The sequence below is a fragment of the Meleagris gallopavo genome, chromosome 10 (assembly GCF_905368555.1).
Source record: "Meleagris gallopavo chromosome 10, MGAL_WU_HG_1.1, whole genome shotgun sequence".
Taxonomy (NCBI): Eukaryota; Metazoa; Chordata; class Aves; order Galliformes; family Phasianidae; genus Meleagris; species Meleagris gallopavo.
The window spans coordinates 6607048-6626234 of record NC_139413.1 but is presented as its reverse complement, the minus strand read 5'-3'; the positions used below and the strand labels follow the sequence as shown (position 1 = coordinate 6626234).

General features: G+C 53.0%; 1 protein-coding gene across 4 annotated transcripts; it reads right to left on the bottom strand.

Annotated features, from left to right (window-relative positions):
* Positions 1-413: 413 nt before the first annotated feature.
* Positions 414-18860, bottom strand: TMEM121 (transmembrane protein 121). Of its 4 annotated transcripts, XM_085231767.1 has the most exons (4): positions 6481-6653; positions 6094-6400; positions 4590-4728; positions 414-2891 (listed from the first exon to the last, which is right to left on the bottom strand). In XM_085231767.1, the coding sequence occupies exon 4, from the start codon at positions 2370-2372 to the stop codon at positions 1434-1436; it is 939 nt and encodes a 312-aa protein (XP_085087893.1). In that variant the 5' UTR covers positions 2373-2891; positions 4590-4728; positions 6094-6400; positions 6481-6653; the 3' UTR covers positions 414-1433. The 4 variants fall into 4 exon arrangements, with proteins under 4 accessions (XP_085087893.1, XP_085087892.1, XP_085087891.1 ...); XM_085231766.1 differs by lacking the exon at positions 4590-4728; XM_085231765.1 differs by lacking the exons at positions 4590-4728; positions 6094-6400; positions 6481-6653 and adding an exon at positions 18650-18860.
* Between the last annotated feature and the right edge of the window lie 327 nt (positions 18861-19187).

Below are 19187 nucleotides of genomic sequence, written 5' to 3'. Positions count from 1 at the left end.
GAAAGCTGAATTGGGGCTGTGCGAAATGCTTTGGACAGATCATGATGGATTGAGAAGATGGAGGCTAAAATGAGTTGTGGATTTAGGTCAAATTCAAGGAGCACAGCCAGGAGAAAATGTGGAAGGAAAATGTAAACAGCAGCAGGCGTTTTATTCCAGTCTCCTCCAAATGAAATGGGTGGTTTAGAAAAAGCAAAAATATCCAGTTCTCTGTGTTTGCAATGCAGTTTAACTGCTTGTATCCCCTTCTCTTCCCATCCCAAGCCAAAGGATCCAAGAGCTGCCTGAGCCGTTGGGACGCTGCTTCAGGTGGGCAAACGATCATTGGCTTTTGGGGACCAGGACAAGAGATCTGGGCCACATACAAGCTGCCCTTCCCCAAGTGGCAGAAAAGAGACCACAAGAAGCCATCATTCTCAATAGGCTTTTATTGTCCCGCTGGCCCTCATTTTCCACCCCATACCCAGGGACTGAGCCCCTCATCACCACTTGGGCAGTGGAGACCTGGGGACGTCCCTGTGGTCCATGAGACAGTCTGGGGACGCTCCTAGTTTTCCACTGCCTTCCCGAGCATTTCTTTCTCTTTTTTTTTTCTTTTTTTTTTTAATTTGAAATATTTTATTTTAAAAATATAGTAGCTGTGGAAAGCAGCCCTCTTTACAAACGCTTGATGCCAGAGTGAAACGCATCATTGCCATCCTCCTTGGTGCCCACATGTGCTGGCATAGGAGGGGCCCAAGGGCAGGAGCGAAACAGAGAGACCCTTCCAAAAATAGAAATATTGTGCTGAGTCGTTTCAAGTGAATGAAATCCATAAAACACCAGCATGAGGTTGGCTCCAGCTTGGCACGTATTGCTCCTGGTAGAGCTGGGACGGGGCTGTCCTCGCTGCCACCTGCCGTGGGGAGGTGGGACCCGGGGAGATGTTATAAACAGCAAACTGTAAATGGGATCATTGGGATATGAGACATCTACGGTCACAGGATTGACTGGTTCAGACACCCCACCCTCCCCCCCAGCCCATACACTCATGGCCCTGTCCCCACACCATAAAAAGGTCTCCAGTAACAAAACTTTCATTCCACACTTGGGGTCAAGGTGAGGTGCTCCACGAGTAGAAAGGGACATTGCAACCTCAACTGCCCTTGCTTGGGAGGGGAGAGGCTGGCAGGAGGGAGAGAGAAGATTAGCTTGTTCGGGTCCTTCACAAGTTCATTTGGTTTGACTGGAGGACTCCTAGGGTTATACCTGAGATGAAGACGTCTAGGGGACACTCCATAGCTCAATTACAACGTGGTTGGTTTTGTTTTGTGCCTAGAATCCTTCACTGCTGGGATTTGTCCCTCACACTGAACCTATGCAGCCAGAGAGCAGCAGCACCTCTCCTCCACTCAGCACAGAGTATCGGAACCAAGGTCCTGAGCCACCGCCCATCATGTGTCCAGGATTTCGCTGGTGGGTGATGGCTCATGAGGGATGCCCTGCGTGCTGTGGATGGTCTGGTTGTGGGATAGGGAGTTCTGCTGGAGCTCCAGGGCGATGGCATTCTGGGGGAACTCTTTCACCTGCCTCTTGTACTCCAGGAAGGTGCACGCCTTGGTGGCAATGGCGATGATGTTCTTGCCAATAAAGATGGTGGAAACCCTGCTGTCCTGGAACAGCACCATATTGATGGCCCGGATGAAAATGGTGACAATATTAATGGTGACCAGACTGAGGACAGGGTAGAGCATCATTTTCTGCGGGGCGATGTGCTCCCCTTGCATGCTGATCTCGCTGAGGGACACGCAAGGCAGGATCAGGAGCAGGATGTAGCAGTAGAAGAACATGAGCCCCTCCGCCCAGATGGGCAGGCCGGTCCTGTGCGGCTCCCACAGGTTGGCCTGGATGTCCAAGATGTCCAACAGGTCAAGGGCCACCCAGAAGAGGCGTCCCCGCAAGTCTTCTTTCTTCCGAAAGGTCCGTATGTACTCCATACTGTCCAAGGCCACCAGCACCAGGTAGAGCCCCGGCACGCAGATGGAGAGCAGTAGCGTCAGGGCCTTCCTGGCCACTGTCTCCAGGTTCTTCTTGTCTGCTTTGTAGTTCTGAAAGATGAAATACAGTTTGATCTCCAGCACAAAGATGTACAGGAACCACAGGATCATGGCATAGCCCCGCTTGGCCGTCTTCACCTCCGCGCCCACCCACACCGCAACGTAGCGCAGCACGATGAGGAAGCAGATGTCCCCCACCAGCACGATGATGCAGACCCCAATCTTGCGAGGGCCCTGGTTCTGCTCCACCAGGTAGGCGTCCATGAAGGCCATGCTGGTCATGATGACGATGGTGGTCAGGCAGACGTGGCGCTTGTCGGGTGGTGGCAGCACCATGGTGAGAGCCTCACGCTGGCACTAGGGGAGCAGGCCTGCCAGCAAGGTGAGGGCAGACATCAGTGTGGGCACCACGGGATGCTGTGTCCCCACTCGAGGAGCAGGCTGTGGAGGAGCAGCAGGTCAGCTGGCAGCCCCACTCTTCAGGGCTCTGTCCTGAGCCCCTGGCCAGCCAAGCAGCCCCAGGCACCTTCCTCTGCCAGCAGCCAGGGCTCACATAGTGTCCCTGCTCTGCGTTTCCGTTGTTACCAAACTCTCCAGCCCCATGTGGCAATATACTTGCCGGCTCCTGGCCCCAAAGCCTCTCGCAGATCCTTGGAAGCGTTGCAGGAAATGAGGCAGCAGGCAGAAGCGGGCTGGTAGAGAATGAAGAGGAGGCAGTCCTGGACTGAGGGCGTCCCTGCGCACTCACAGGGAGCCAACTCCACACTGATCCTCGTGGGGCTGTGCCATGCCCGTGTCAAACACCATGAGCTCCCGCTGCCTCTGGCTGTGCATGTCTCGCTCCATCCCGTCTCTCTGGAAAAGATGGCAGAGAACAGGCATTAGGGACCCTCTGTGCCATGGGACAAAAGCCCCCCCCAACTCCCAATGGGAGCCAGGCTCCCACCCATGCACCCTACCAGGGGCATACACTCAACACCATGGCCCATGCATACCTTAACACTAAGTGGCTTTTTCATAATATAATAAGGGTTGGAAAAGACCTACAAGATCACCTAGTCCAACCATGCCCACTAACTATGTCCCTCAGCGCCACATCTCCATGGTTACTGGTTTCTACTGACTCCACCACGTCCCTGGGCAGCCCATTCCAGTCTATCACCACTCTTTCAGAGAAGAAATTTTTCCTAACATCCGACCTGAACCTCCCTTAGCACAACTTGCAGACATTACTTCTCATCCTATCACCATTATCTTGGAGAAGAGACCAACCCCCACCTTGCTACAACCTTCTTTCAGGTAGTGAAGAAAGAAGCCTAAGAAAGCCAAGCCTAAGAAACCTCAAGGCATCAAAACCTTGCCCTTCTGTGCATGATGAAGCGGCATATGTTGGTGGAGCCTTTCCCAGCTGGGAGAACTGGTGTGCGAATCTCATGTCTCAGGTAGGAACCAGGACCAAGGCAAGGAGCCTAACGGGAAAGATGCGTGCCCATGCACAGAGCTTCCCAGCATGGAAGGCACTGCACCCCAAGCAGCCCTGCATTCACCAGCATGGCACCTCGCAGGCACCGCTTGTTCATTCTGTTCGTTCCTCCTTAGGCTTTCAGGTAAAAAAAAAAAATATATAGTCACTGCTGCAACTGCTTTGAGACTTCTGCCAAGTTTTACAGGGGATTTACAGCCAAGGATGGATAATTCCAGATAAATTAGGTCTTTCGAAAGGGAATGGTGTTTTTTTTTCCTTCCCTTTCAGCATTTATTCCTTCCAAAGATTGTGGTTAGTGGAGGGCAGAGGTTCTCACACCAGCACGGGTGCTGCAAGAGCTGTGCACAAGAGCCACTGTTCTCCCCACCTCCATCCAGCCTTGCCTGTATGAAAACAGGGAGGTCTCCACACTGAGTGATGCATGACTGTCCTACGGGGAGGGGGAAGTACAAGTCCCCTCGGAGGACTATTACAACAAACAGGTGGTTCTTAAACAATCATTTTAAACAGTCATTAGTTGGGAAGTCCCACTTCATAATTTTTAAATGACATTCCGAAGCCGCTTGAGAAACGTGCTGGATAAACAAGAAAATGAGTTTGTCAGACAGCCACAAGAGCACATCGGAGGCAAATATTTGTTTAGACAAGTATTCCCAATACTTTCCTCTCAGTGAATTCCTGTATATAAATGTGGGGAGGCACCACGCAGGGCCTGCCGACAGTCCTTGGGTGTCCCCAGCGCAGAGCCCCCCCGGGGTCAGGCTGCTGCCACACAGCATCCTCACTGATGCCTGCAGGCACCTCCTGAACCCAGCTCTACCTTGAAAATTAGCTTAAATTATTGAAGTGATTTGAATCCTGTCTATAAATAAAAAGAGTGAGCGAGGCAAAAGCGTACCCATCGCGCTTCCCAGGTTGTTAGGATGCCGCATTGCTTAAAGCTTCATTTGCACTTTAATTGCATTGATTTATTCCAGCTTTCCTGGATGTAAATCTGGAGGTGCCCTGCAGAGCTGCTGCCGCCTCCCTCCTGCCTGCAGCTCCTCCTCTCTTTGCCCAGAGCTCACCCCTTGAAGTGCCACCACATCCCCATAGGTGCATCCAGGGGTCCCCCTCTGGCACCGCCATGGGATGCTCACAGCCCAGGGTCGTCGTGCAGCCAGCAGCCCCAGGGATCTGCATTCTCCCAGGCATCTCAAGAGCATCCTGTGCAGGAAATGAGATTGAAGAAGAATTTTTCCGGGCCCTGCCCACTAATTGTATCTGAAGGAGGAAATAGCCCTCTTGCTAATGATTACATGTAATCTGCCATGTGGGCACAGCAAAATGGGAAGAGAGCTGCAGACTGTTCCCAGAAGAAGCAGATCAGTGAGGCTGGCAGAGGAACCAGTCCCTGCCCATAGCAGAGGGCAAATCCATGCTGCGCTGCTGCCCCTGGTACTTGTGCCCCCCCCAGGACTGTGCCTCCTCACAGCACCCAGCTGGGTGAGGTTAGACAGACACTGGGGAAAAAGCCTTTGCAGACATTTCAGATGCTTAAATACAGTGTTCAGAGAAAGTAAATGAGTCATTTGGACTGGAATAAAAATGTAAAAATTATAATGCTCTGCTCCAACGCTATCAAAACAATTTCCCCAATAAAACATGTGGCTCCAATAGCAGAATTGCTCAGTGTTTCCAAGGCAGGTGCACTTGTGAGATCTCATTCTGATTAGCACCCAACCCCAGACCTCCAAGTGCCCAAATCCCCTCAGTACCCACAGCACGGTGCTGCTACCATGGGAACACCCTGCCCTGGGCTGGAGAGGCAAAGCACCACATACACAGGTTGTGTGATGATCAGAGCAATGGGACCCTTCCACCCACACCTGGGAGCTGTGGGTGGGAGCTGCACACAGCTCCACGCTCAGCTGGTAATTCCCTGGTGAGACAGCCCAAACCCAGTTGGCCACCGTGCTCCATCCACCCAGTGCTTGGCTCTGCTCAGCACTACCAGCAGGCACAGATCTGAGTGCCAGCCCAAGGTAGAGCGGGGCACCAAGAGCACACAGCTTGCAGCTGAGTTCAGTAGTTCAGGGCTGCTCTTTTGCACACGAGTCACTGCCAGGTCCTCAGATAACCTCATATTATTGATATTAGGGGAAAGAAAACCGAGATACCAGTGAGGAGCTTTTGTAGAGCTGCTTTCCCCCCTGCCTAGGCAGTGCTGGTTGGAGGCACACAGCTGTGTCCCCCGCCCCCATCCCTCTGCACAGGGCTGCAGGGAGTGAGATGCAGAGCATTGGGCAGGCAGCCTGCCGCCGAGAGCCTGCCCTCTAATTGAGAGCAATGGTTATGCTCCCAATTAACACGAGGCGGCTGCAGAGCAGAATCACAGAGTCATGAAGGTTCAAAGAGACCTTCAAGAACACGAAGTCCAACCACAAGCCCACCCCCACCGTGCCATTAAACCACATCCCTCAGTGCCACATCTCTGCTATTCTTGAGCACCCCCAAGGGATGGTGATCCCACCACTGCCCTGGGCAGTGCCCAGTGACTCTTTCTGGAAAGAGGTTTATCTAAAATCCAACCTGAACCTCCACCATGCCAGATGACTTGCAGAATCAAGAGAACTGTGCCTCGCTGCACACTCCGTGAATTCGTTTTGGCAATAGGAGCCCAGTGTTAATTATCGATGGCAGCAGCTCTTCACCATCAGGCTCAGCAACACAGCTCCCATGGCACGTCTTCCTGCAGACAGTGATGAATGTGGCAGTCCCAGACCAGAGCTGAGTCACTCATGGGGTGGGCAGTGACACAGAGTACCCCATGAGGTAACATTGGCATCCACAGCTCCAACACCGCCTGGGAGATAAACACTGCACCCACCTCGATGCACTGCAAGAAACATAACGCCAGCCCCAAGGTCAGCAGGGAGACATTTCTCTTCCTCTGTTTTCAGCCTTCCTCCTACTCACCATTTAATAAATCCAATAACATCCATCTTGCTGGTGTCTAATTCGATCCCAGTGCCCAGAGAGCAGACTTCTATCACTCAGAGCTGACCAGCTACATCCTTGGCATAAGAACCCAGCCACAGGGCTCTGCAGGTAGCTCCAGGAGAGACCAATTACTTGGGATCAGCACTCACCCTGCCTATCCATTAGACACTTATAAATTTTCCCTGGGTCACGCCTAATGGAATTATTGAGATGCTTGAACAGTGTGGTCAGAAGCAGCTGACGGCTCCCAGCCTGAGCACTGGGCAGAGTGAGGAGCCCTGTACTCCATCTGGGGGCCAGGTTCAATAAGCTGGGCTCTGACTCCTGTCCTAAAAGCAAAGGATTTCCAAGACTGCATGGCAGCCATCACCAGGCCCAGCTCTCCGAGCACACTTCGGAATCACCATGCTGGGTTACGCTCAACACAGTGGGATTCGTGTTCCCAAAGCTCCCTCTCTGGCAGAGATGTTTGGATTCAGCCATTCATTTCCATAAGCCGTTGCCTTTTCAGGCTTTCTTTGGTAATAAAATTCTCCCCCCATGCAAAAAAACCCAAAAAACCTGAAAATGTATTGTTGTCAAGGGAAAGCCCTACTGAGGACAAGCAGTGGAAGGGGCTGCCCGCCCGGCAGCGAGCAGTGCCCGCACCCTGGGGGATACGGCAATTTGCTGTGCGGGAGCTCACTGCCAAGGAGATGAAATATTTACGGCTGCTCGCTCCTGCTCTCCGTCTCAGGCCGCGGTGCCTGATTTGTTACAAATTTACATGCATGTTTAAAGACATCTTTCCAGCGCTCCCGAGGACAAAAGGTTTATTTCTCTGCGTAGCGCTTTGCCATCCCTTCTCCTCGGTGCCCGCGTTTGTCCCCGTCCTCAGTGCTCATTTTCCTCCTAGTAATGATGATCATTATACGAAGAAAAATGGGTCATTGACAGCGGTTGCTCCCCAAATGAAAGGCTCTGTCATTAACATTCCAAACCTGGCTTCCAGCCTCAGAAACAGCTCTGGGTATCCGTGCATCTCTGAGGATGCAAAGCCCATTCCTCCGGTGCTGTGTGCTCTGCGATCCCAGCACAGTGTTCCCAGCCTCTGGGATCACCCTCAGAGGCCCAGTGGGATGCGTCCCCTTGGAAAGGGGATGCTATTTCTGTGCAAAATTGTTGTGCACACAGCTGTAAGGCAATGCTAATCTGTTTCAAAGCTTAACAGGCTGCTGTAAGATGCTATTTAGGGATGGGGAACTACTAACACCCCACTGTGATATGGGAAGCATAGGGGATGCTCAGAGGATGAGGGATGGAGACAGATCCAACATGGCCAATTTGGGAACTGTTTTTAAAAAGGGAAACCCAACTCAAGTTGCCAACTTCTGAAGTCACCTCTTTTGAGCATCTTTTTTGCATTTTATATGATAGCATGTGTGGGAAGCTCTTGCTGCTGACCACAACCCCCTGAAGGCACTGCCATTCACTCATCACACGAGTCATTGCCAGCCCAGCCTTGCCCTGCAGCTGCCAAACACCACGGCTCCAAACCCTGGAGCTGCAGGAATTGGATGGGGGTGGGATGTTGGGCACCCCCCAGGGCAGGGCAGCATCATCCCTCATCTCCAAGAGATAAGTTCGTTTCGGTCCAGCAGTTTGGCTGGAAATCCAATACAAATTATTTCTCTTTGCCCACCATATAATTATCTGCAGTGGGGTTTTTGAGCGAAATAAAGAACTGTGAAGAATGGCTCGGAGCCAATCTGAAATGCTTTGTTCAGCCTGAAAAAGCTGTCCTTTCTCCTGGGGGCTGTTTTACCCTTCTCCTCCTTCCACCCCTCTGCTGCTAAGCCTTAGATTGACTTCAAAACAGCACAGCGCTCAGGTTTCTCAGGAAGAATAAAAATGACAAGCAGCACACTGGGTGCATGCAGCCCATGCTGCAGTCTGCTCCCCCCAAAAACACTGCTCTAGGCCCTGGCACAGCTTTGTTGCCCTTCTCTGGACGTGCTCCAGGACCTCAATATTTTTCTTGTAGCGAAGATGCGAAGACTGAACACAGCACCCAAGGTGCAGTCTCACAGAGCTGAGTACAGAGGACAACCAACTCCTGCAGGCTGCACTACTTCTGATACAAGCCAGGATGCCACTGGCCTTCTTGGTCAGTCACCTGGGCACACTGCTGGCTCACATTCAGTCGGATGTCAGCCAGCACCCCCAGGTCCTTTGCCACTGCACAGCTTGCCAGACAGTTTGGTTTGCAAAAAAAAAAAAAAAATCCCCCTCGTGTAAATCAAACAGTGCACCATGAGGGACCAGATGCAGCTGCATGGACCTGCCACCACCAGCCTGTCCACAGTGCTTTGATCTCCTTTCCCATGGAGCACGGGCTCATCCAACCCACGTATACACGGCTTAGCCTGCAGCCCTGCACTGAGCATTCTCAGAAGGAGGCAGAGAAAGAGGAAGGAGGGACAGAGCCTCTTACAAGAACCATATGTACATCTGCCCCACACCATCCCACAGAATTCACGCATCCTGGCTCCTGTTAGACAGCACCAGCAGCAGGTGAGATAGTAGATGGACTGCTAGAAGTGATGATGGATGCTGAGATCCCATCGAGCAGGGACCAGCACGCTGCCCAGGAACACCCAGCAGCTCACCGCATTATGCTGGCAGCTGCTGCCTCTGGCTCCACACCCCCTGCATACACATAGAAGGAAAATGGGATGGGTAATTTAATCTTATCCCACTAGAAGCACAGCAACAAGCAAGCCTGCTCATCCTTTGCTCTATGTTTAGCCCAAGAATGTATTAAAAACCTGAGCTGGACGCTCACCAGCCCTGCTTAGCTAAATTGCAAAATAAGGGAAATTCTCCACCGTCAACCAGGACAGATCCAGCCCCTTCCCAATCCCCCTCCACTGTAAATTCACAGATAGTGATGGATAAAGCAGTCCCAGTTCACTTATAAATAGTTTTTGAAAGGTTTGTAAACTGTTTCTGGATGCTTTAATGAGTAATTAATCAATTGTTGTGGGCCCAACAGGTCACAGATTGCTTACAGCCATCAATCACTTCTGATGAGCTCATCAGCATCACAAGTCCAGCAATGCGTCTTAACACATCTACAGAGAGTTAACAAATAATGAATGAACTATGCAAGTTCCCTCAGTTGAGAGCTGCAGGAGGCCACCAAAGATGGCATTCATGGGAAGGTGAAGGAAGCACCACAAGCCAACATCTGCAAGGAACAGAGAAGTGAGCAGGGAGCACTGCCAGGAGCCGCACTGCAGCAGCACAAGGCAGTGAGGACACGGTGCTTGGCCTCCTCATGGCAGCGCTTTATTACCATTAACGGGGAATTATTCTGGATTATAAAAGCAATTAAGTGTAAAAATAGGTAATGAACCACTGCCTGCTGCATCCAAAAGTTATGAAAATCCCTCGTAAAATGATCACCTTAGCATAGAGTCGGACCTCAGTAGTTTTAAAGCGTAAGATGGAGAACCTTGCTTACAGTTGTAATGTTCATAAGGCATTCAGATTCATCAGTGCAGGTTCTCTTGTTGTTCTTCAGGTCTCTATGAGCACGGAGGCAACTACAGTAGACTCTGATGTTTTACACCGAAGACAAATGACAAGAGAACTTGAACAGAACCTTGCTGCTTGTGGCTCACCTAAGCACTTGGGGCTCCCAAGACAGATTGTTCATGAGTGGCTTCACCACGTTGGCAATATTTTGAACAGCAATCCAAAACAAAGCTTTGCTTGCTGGCTTCTAAGCCTCAAAGATGGGCTTGGCCCATGGTTAAAACCTTGTTCTGCAGCCACGAGTGCAAGACGCTTCCCACCAGCTTCCATTACCAGCCAAAATCCTCAGTGAAGCAACTGGCTCTATGCTACTTTTCCCAGAGCACTTGAGAAACCCGAGCACATCCTGAATCCCTCGGGACATTCCATAGAAAGCTCTGGCTTTCCCCAAGCACTCCCAGTGGGTACAAGAGCATGTGTGCAGTGCTGGAACCCCTGGCACAGCGCATCCCAAGGCTCTGCTCCCTACTGAGGTGGGTCAGTGCTTGTCCAGCACCCCGGTGCTGATCTCAGCTCTGCTGGCAGCCCATCTTAGGGCCACTCTTTGGCATCCACCAGCTGCTGCTGCCCAAGGAAATAACCTCAATTATAATGGTATTATTAATATTAATGCGTTAATTTTGCAGGGCATGACGGTACCCATGCAAGGAAGAGAAGGATTGCGGGCGTGCAGAGTGCTGGCTGAGAGGGCAAGTGGGACAAAAAAAAAAAAATCATACAAAGAGTGCGTTTACAAATATCTAGTTTTGTATATATATAAATATAAATACATACGCAGTTATGCTAAGCCAGGGAGACACAAAGTGGATCGGCTACAGTCCTGACATCCTAAAATTAGGTTTTATGTAAAATAAGCACTCATTTCATGTACGGTGGTTGGTATTAAGATTTATTTTCATCCTGACTTGTATTACTGCCTGATATGATTGGGCACAGCCCAGGGCACATGAATACGGTTGCCATTCATAACATATACACAGATTCATGACCTAGCTAGCAAGCTGAATTGCCTCGCAACCTTTTTTCCGCTGCAGAAAGCTTAATAAGCATGTGAGTCCCAGAGCAGAAGAGACTCGATGTATTTGCTGTGCAAGAAGAGCTCTTGAATGGAGTTGTAAGAGCCAGAAGCAGCTCTCACTGAGCGTCTCCAACCCTCACAGAGAGTTCAGCTCCAATAGAAGATGGGAGAGAAACAGATGGCCTCAGAGGAGGAAAGATATCACAGGGCTCTGCCAGTCCCTGTCCCCACCACCCCGTGGCCCCGCATCACCCCACATGTTTTCATTGAACCACGCATGGTGTTTCTCCACAGCTTTCTGCATCGGCCTTCACAGCTGCCATGGTGATGAGCACCACAGAGAAGCCTATAAATATCACGGATGTGCCACATTCTGGCCCTTTTATGGGCTCTACTCTTTTCCATTTACTTATATGCAAGACATTTTACAGGACAAGTCAATTAAGCCTGACAGCTGGTTGACAGAGAATTCCACCCAGCGACGGCTCACAGACACTTTGCATTAAGCACAGTGACATGATGCAGGAGACCACTACAAGCCACTGGTGGCAGATTGCACTTGGCCAATTCAAAAGCTTTCATCCAATATTTCACCTGATTTCCAGTAGCACCCCACTATCACCCAGTGCTTCCACCATCCCAGTGTAACTCCCAGCGAGGCAGTGCATGCCCCAGAGGAAAGAAACTCCATCCCCAGAGGTGCCCAAGGTCAGGTTGGATGGAGCCCTGAGCAGCCTGATCTGATGGCTGGCAACCAGCCCACGGCGTGGGTTGGGTGAGCTTTAAGGTCCCTTCCAGCCTCAGCCATTCTGCAATTCTAAGGGCATAAGGAACAATGCAACCCCTTTCCTCACAAGCAAACAATTCTTGTTCTCCAGCTTCTGGCTGTACAGTCTGGCATGCAGGCCCAGTACCTCCCTTCTGATCTTTGATCTTGAATGATCTAACAGTACTGAGGAAGGCAGGTGCCACATAAAATCACATTCCTTCACTTGAAAACCTCAGTTTCCAGCAATTTTTCAAACTGAGGCAGTTTTGATCAGCTTCAGTTTGATGTTGAGCTGACGTCTGAACCTGGTCTAGAAGGGTAATGAACATCAGTGAGTCACCTATGCCACCAGAGCTCAATGCCTGTTTGACCTCAGCTTTGTAAGTCCAGAGCCCAGAGTTATAGTGCCAGCTCTTCCCCTTCTTTCATCATTTTCTCCTTTGATGGCTGCTGCATTTCCCGTTGCTATTTCTTTTCCCCGAATAGCTTTATTTTGCCTATACCAAAGGCCGCCTCAGTGCTTCGCCAAGCTCTTCTTCAACTACAAATCCTGCACCAGCTCTGAGCAGGAAGATGAGCTCAGAGTAGTGCTGCTCTCTCCCCATGACTTTGAGGCTTTGGGGATCACCACCACAGCCCCTTGCACGGGGGATGGAGGCTTACCACCCTGTGCAGCATGGTCTCATGGATGCCTCATTCAGAAGAATTCCAGCAAGACCCATCCGTGAGCTGAATATTTTGCAAAGGGATTAAAACAAAGCTTTAAAACAAACCAGGAGCCAGAGAGCCTGCAAATAATTGAACTGCATGGAAGCTGCCCGGGAAAAGGCTCTGGAGTAGCAATAAAAATCTTTGTTAGCACAACTGGGTATGGTGGCAGCAGGCTGGGAAGCCTAAGAGCGGGCATGCAGCCTCACGTTGCAGAAAGGGGGAAACAGCAGGCAGATGGGATCTTGCTCACAGAGGGAGAGGCAGCAGGAGCCTAAATCCAGCTCTGAAGGAGAATCAAAGCGCTGCAGCCCACAGCAGGGATCAGCTGCTTGGATGGAGTATTCACCTAGCCTTGGTGTAAGAGGGGGCTCCCACACCACCACAGCAGACCAGCAGGGGTGCTTTTAATGTACACAAGTCCGGAGAGTGTACCCAGCTGTCCACACTTCGATAATGCAGGAACTCACAATCTTTAATAATAAAGTTGCTATCAGTCTACACTTAAAGCTCACAATACTAATGAAGGGCAAGGGCTGGAGGGAGGTGTGGAAAAACTCACATAAATCTGCTGCTGCTGCAAAAATGAACCTGCAGGAAAGCAGGATGCCAGCCCAGGGCAGGGCAGGCTGAGCTGCCTGCTAATTGCCACGGCTCTAGGAGCCTCCTGCTTGTTTCTCTACACCAGCACTGTGCATGAAGGTGGGCTCAGTGCAACACTGCTCTCTCCCCACGAATTCAAGGCACAGGCTGCAACGAGCTGTGGGAGCCACTATCAAAGCCCTTTACAAACTGCCTCAGTCCCATTCCCTGTTTGCAGTCAGATTTTCATATGCTATATTTAATTCCTGAGGGCCTTCATTTGGGCTCATCATCCCCAAAAGGATCGATAGGATTGCAGCTGCTGCCCCAGTATCTGCAGCCGAGTGGCAGCAGGGCCGTGGGACAGAGCTAGGACTGGCAGCCAGGACTGCAGGCAGGCAGGAATGTGGGCAGGTAGCCCAGCTCCTGCATGAGCCAAGAGATCACTGGGGCCACCTTCAGAGTCAGCACAGTGCCTTTGGGGCCACCTCGACCCATCCCAGTGCCCAGAGCCAGGCCTGACCCTCAAACACATCCCACCTTGCTATGCTCCCCAGGCTCCAACAAAGCCCTGGGGGAGAACAAACACTGCACTCTACCAGGGGCACTTCATACAGTGATGGATTCTGCATCTCGTTTTTAACCTCTTACAAAAGCTCGGTGCTATCTTCCATACAAGCAATATTAGGTTAAGCAGCTGTTGATAACTTATCTCCCGTTATCAGCAACTTCATTCAAGGCCAATATTTACTCACATACCGGAGGCATTGCTGTATTCCCAATAGCATTCTTTATGGAGTCAGATGAGAGCAGCTTTTAGTACAGCCTCAGTGCTTCGGAGGCCCACATTGCCCAGGCTTGTTCCCATGCCATGCAGGAGAAGCCCTACCTGCATCGCTGGCATAGGGCAGCCCCAGACATCAGAGGGTTCTGTTCAATGCACAGGGAGAATTCAAGGAAATCACCACGGGAAAGCAAGCAAGCTGAGAGTGAGCATCAAGCCCTATACCAACTGATAGCAATCAGGTAATCAGCTATTTAAAACAGCTGTGACTCATTCATTAGTGCACTTGGAAGTGCTAACAGGCATGCCCTTAAAATCAAGTAGGGCAGCTAACTGCCTTTTCGTGCTCCTTTTTCTTTTTTTTTTTTTCTCCCTCTGGTCTGTCTGTAAAGCATCACCTGCACACCTCATAATTTTTCTGCTATGTCTCAAAGCGGACAAACGCTGGTTTTATTTCTAACCATGCAGTTATTCTCCCTGACTTTCAATAGCAAACCAATGATAGGGCCACCAGCACGCTCCTCACATGCCATCAAGCCACACAAGCCACGCTGCACTTGCATTTATACAGAGATTGGTGGCTTGCACTTGGCTCCAGCCATCAGCCCAGCACCCTGTGGGGCCCTGTGACTATGCTCCACCCCTGTGCTGGCTGGGCAGAGCCTCATCACTAGCATGGGATGAGCCATGGTGCGCCCCTGCTGTGGCCAGCAGCACGTCATTAGCTTCCTTTGAAGTGTTTTGCCAAGGAGCCCCACCTCTTCTTTATGCCTTTTTCTGCTATCGTGACAGTGCTGCAGAGCCTTAGGCACAGACCAAGACCCCACTGTGCTGCGTGTGGTGGAAGCAAAGATCAGAGAGAATTTGCATCCTAAGAAATGAGATCCCTGCAGCCTCGCTTCTCCCCGCACCATTTGCCAGGCGTGGAAGTCCTGCAGCTCAAGCACAGCACGGAGACCAGACGCACAGTGTTTGGCTCTCAATATCCCCCAGCACAGTGGCACAGGCTGCCCTGACCCCAGCCCTGCCTGCAGGTGGGAGCAGGGCCAGCACAACCCTTCCAGCACTACGCACTGTGATGACAAATGGCACCTCGGTGGCCCCCGTGCTGCTGTATTGTGCCGCTGCAGCTTTGGAGTCGTTGAACTGAACCCTGATCTGTAAGCAAGTGACAGCCCCAGGAACAGCCAAGGGCTGCCGAGAGACCACAGTTAATGCTCAGTCTGTGCCACAAGCAGTGGGGACATTGTAAGCACATCCCCTGACTCAGTGCCCAGCTGTGATGAGCTTACAGCCCTCAGCATTGTCACATCCATCACCAGGAATCTCCCAGTTCCCTGGAAATGCAGTGACAAGCTCTCCAGGGCTGGTTTCAGCAGTTTTATTCCTAGGTAACAGCCCTCTCCCTCCTTTATAGCTTTGTCTAGACACACAGTGAGCAAATGCTATAACCACCCATTGGAAGAGCCCTGCTACCCCCCTGTCCCTGCATTTCGCATTGGTGCGCTGAGCACATGGGGCACTCAGTATCAAAGAGCTGGGTGTGCCCCATCCCTGGAGGTGCTGGAAGGACCCTCGGCACTCAGATGTGGTGGGGGGCTGCCAGCCCACAGCAGGGGCTGGAGCTCAGACCCTTCCAACCCAACCATTCTGCAACTCTAAGCCTTGCAGGGCTGCAGCCCGGGTACCTGGACGTGCTCATGGTGGCCCAGCTGCCAGGAGGAGTGGTGATTCCATCTCCTGATGCAGCTTGTTGTCAATTGTTTTGCAGCTCCTGTGTGTATTCATGTGCTGCACAGCACTCAGCGTGCTTTGAGATGAAAGGTGCTTTCACCAGCACTTGTTTCCTATTATAGGCCCGGGTTTGACACTCCCCCACCCTCTCATCTAACTTTCCATACAAAGCACTTCTCACTTTTTCATCTTTCTTCTGTGGGCCCTCACCAGGAGAAAAAATAAAAAGGGAGAAAACATATTTATTTCCTTTTGGAGAGCCTGAGATTAATCACACCCAGTGGTGTGGGGAGGCTCTATCAGAGGTGATTCTTTAACAAAGAAGCATACCCCCACTCTGCATTCTCCATTCCTTAAAAATGGCTGGTGCCTGAGGAAAGACAGCCTTTGGTTTGTGCTGTTAACGAGCCCAGCGGATGTTTTAATTAAGTTGGATGGGAATTTTCAGAGTTATTTGATATGAAGATGTGAGCCTGTAAGAGCCGCCTTTGATGCTTGAGCTGCGTGATAAACACCGGGTGAGTCCTGCAGGGCTGTAGTCCTTCAGCACTGCCAACAGCTGCTGCTGGAGCACACCGAGCCCCACTCCATGCCTCCACTGCTAGGAGGGAGCCAAGGGGATGAGCACACCTGGCTGGGGCGATGCTGCCCTCCGTGTGCCCAGGACACGGGCATCCCATTCCAAGTGCTGGAGTCACCTGCCAGGAGTGCCCCAGTGCTGTGGGACGGCTCTGCTGCGCCCTGCAGCTCCAGGAGACAGGTAGGGAAAACCAACTGTGGGAAATGCAAATGCCTTCCGCCGGGATGCTGCAGGGAGAGATGAAAGCCAACTCCATTTGCATTAGTTCCGTAACTCTGGATGTTTTCCCTTTCCCGTTTAGACTGGAATTCACATACACACACACACACACATACACACACACACACTTCTGCCACAGAGCTACCCAGCTGCCAGCTGCTCCTCCCGGGAGTTCTGCAGAAATCCCCACTCCCAGCACAGAGCTCAGCGAGCCCACGGTCGTGCCGTGTTCCATCCACAGCCCCTGTGCAGCCTTGCGGGGGGTTGGCAAAGAGCAAAGCAGCGACGCCGTGGCCCACAGGCACAGGGGCTGCACTTTGCGTGGCACGCAGCGAAACGTCGGCAGCAATCAGTCAGCTTGTTAAGGCAGAGAAACAGCGAGAGGAAAACATTGGCTCCCTGGGTCTGCGTGGGAAATGATGCAGCAGTGCTCCCCCAGGTGGGTGCGGGCTGCACGCTGCTCTCCTGGGGACACCCCATCTCTGCCAGGGCTGCGTCTTCCTGGGTCCCCTCTGTGCTTCTCCATCAAACAGGAGGTGCCACAGCCACAGGAGGGCACACACTGTTATATACATGCAGCCTTCAGAGCTACAGAGATAAGCGGGACGGGGCTTGGGCTTCTAGCCCTGATGCTGTCTCAACCAGAGGTGATTTTCTGCAAAACCTGGCTCAAGCTGGCAGCCTTCATTCCGACAAGTGAACACTTTGCATTGGAAAGCACGGAAATACGTTCAGCCCATCCTACTATTGGTTGCAGCAAAATCTGTAGAGAGCCCTCAATTCCCTCTTATTCCATTCTCCATCAGCAACAGCCAGGAGAGAATTTCTGGGGGAGGATTTTGCACGCAGCGATGAACATCTTGCATTCCTGTGGATAACACTGGGCACCCTCCACACCCACCAGGTACCCAGAGGACAGAGAACGTGCCACCTGCAGGGCTGGCTGTGGGGAGGAGGGCACGGCATCCCCCCACCACCACACACACACAGTGCTGAGCTGTGCAGCACGGGGGCTCAGGCAGACACGGAGGGGCTGGCACTGGCAGTGAGCAAGACACTCAGGAGCATCCGACAGCTCCCAAGGATATCTCAGGGTCCTCCTCGTATAACGCCAAAGGTGCTGCCAGGATTTTGCGCTGCCTGGCCATAAGACACAGCCTCACGGACGCTATGGAGAACATAGAAATTTTAGCTCCTCTTGAATATGTTCCTCCCTCTTCTCCCATGGTCTGAAGGGGTTCTGGCTCCTCTCTGCCCATACAACACTGCACACAGCTAAAGAGGCATACCCACTGCGGGACGTACAAGCCCTGGTGCCATCTGCCCTATGACAAGTGTGACAGTGGCACATCCGTCACGAGGACGTTGGATCCCAACCTCCTTCAGACAAGCAGCAGTCAGTGGGATCTCCAGGTGATGTGCCAGGCTCAGCACAACCCCCCACACGGCTCCAGAAGAGCTGTGGACCCACGTTCTGTGCCCACACAAAGTCGCAGCTCAGCTGCACAGCCCGGCTGCCCGATGGAGGGTGACAGCCTGCTGCCGAGCAGGGAGCAGGGGGGGCTGCACACGGGGATCCAGCGGTCCCGAATGAATGTATCTGGGAGAAGCAGAGCTGTACAGCCCAGGCACCTGCTCCTGGGGGTGGGCTTGGGCAGAGGAAGGCGGCAGCAAACAGCCCCTCGGGAAGCGCTGAACCCAAGGCTGTGCCACTCTCCCAGCCTCGCTTTCTGCAGCCGTACAGGAAAGGATTCCCAACACAGGGACCCGGAGCATCCTTCCCAGCCAGGATAGCATCCCTCCCTGTCCCAATCGTTGAAAGAGCTGGAAGGAGTCCGAATTCTCCAAAGAGGGCAGGGATGGAGCATGGCGCATCCCCCGGCTGGGGCCTATCGGAAAGCGTTCGCTCCGTGGGGCGAAACGCCCCGAGCATCCCCGGACATGCCCTCGGGAGCGCCGCGCTCTCGCAGCGCCCTGGGCTGACCGCAGCTCCACGGACCTAAGTTTGCTCGAAAAGCACCGGAGGCTTCTTCCTGCTCCTGCTTCATCCAGAGCCCACGCCTGGAGAGCTGCGGGGGACAACGGGGAAAGACCCATCGTCGCAGCACCCGGTGTCGGCGGGGATGCCCGGAGCCGCGCCGAACCGCGGAGCCACCCGTTGCGGTGCCTTACCTGCGGGCAGCCTGCGGTCCGCGCGAATCCGGCTGCGGCTCAGGGCGGGCGGGCGGCTGCCCCCACTCCTCCCGGGGGCCGCTCAGCCCCGCCGCCGCCCGGGGGCTGCGGGCCGCCCCGCCGCCGCTCGCCGCCCCTCCGCCGGCCCCGCACCGCGCTCCGCCGTCCGCGGGAGGCGCGCAGGGGGCGGGCGGCAGGGCGGAGCGGAGCGGCGCGGCTGGTGGGTGGGGGGCCGATCCCGCCGCCCCCCTGCGATAGGCAGAGGCCCTTCCTCCTCCCGTCCCCGCTCCCCGAGAACGAGCTCATCCCGCAGGACCCCCCCCGCGGCTGTCGCTGCGGGCTGGGGCTGCTCCCGTCTCCGTCGCGGGGACCGCTGCGGCCATCCCGCGGGGCTCTGCGCCCCAGGGGTGACTCAGCTGCTGCGGCAGAAAATGGGAAGGGGGCACTCGGTGCCCCTCACGGCAGAGCTCCTGCTCCACCCCCACGGGGAGCGGAGGCAGCAAGTGCCCTGCTTCCCTACCGCTTCTCCAGCCTGACT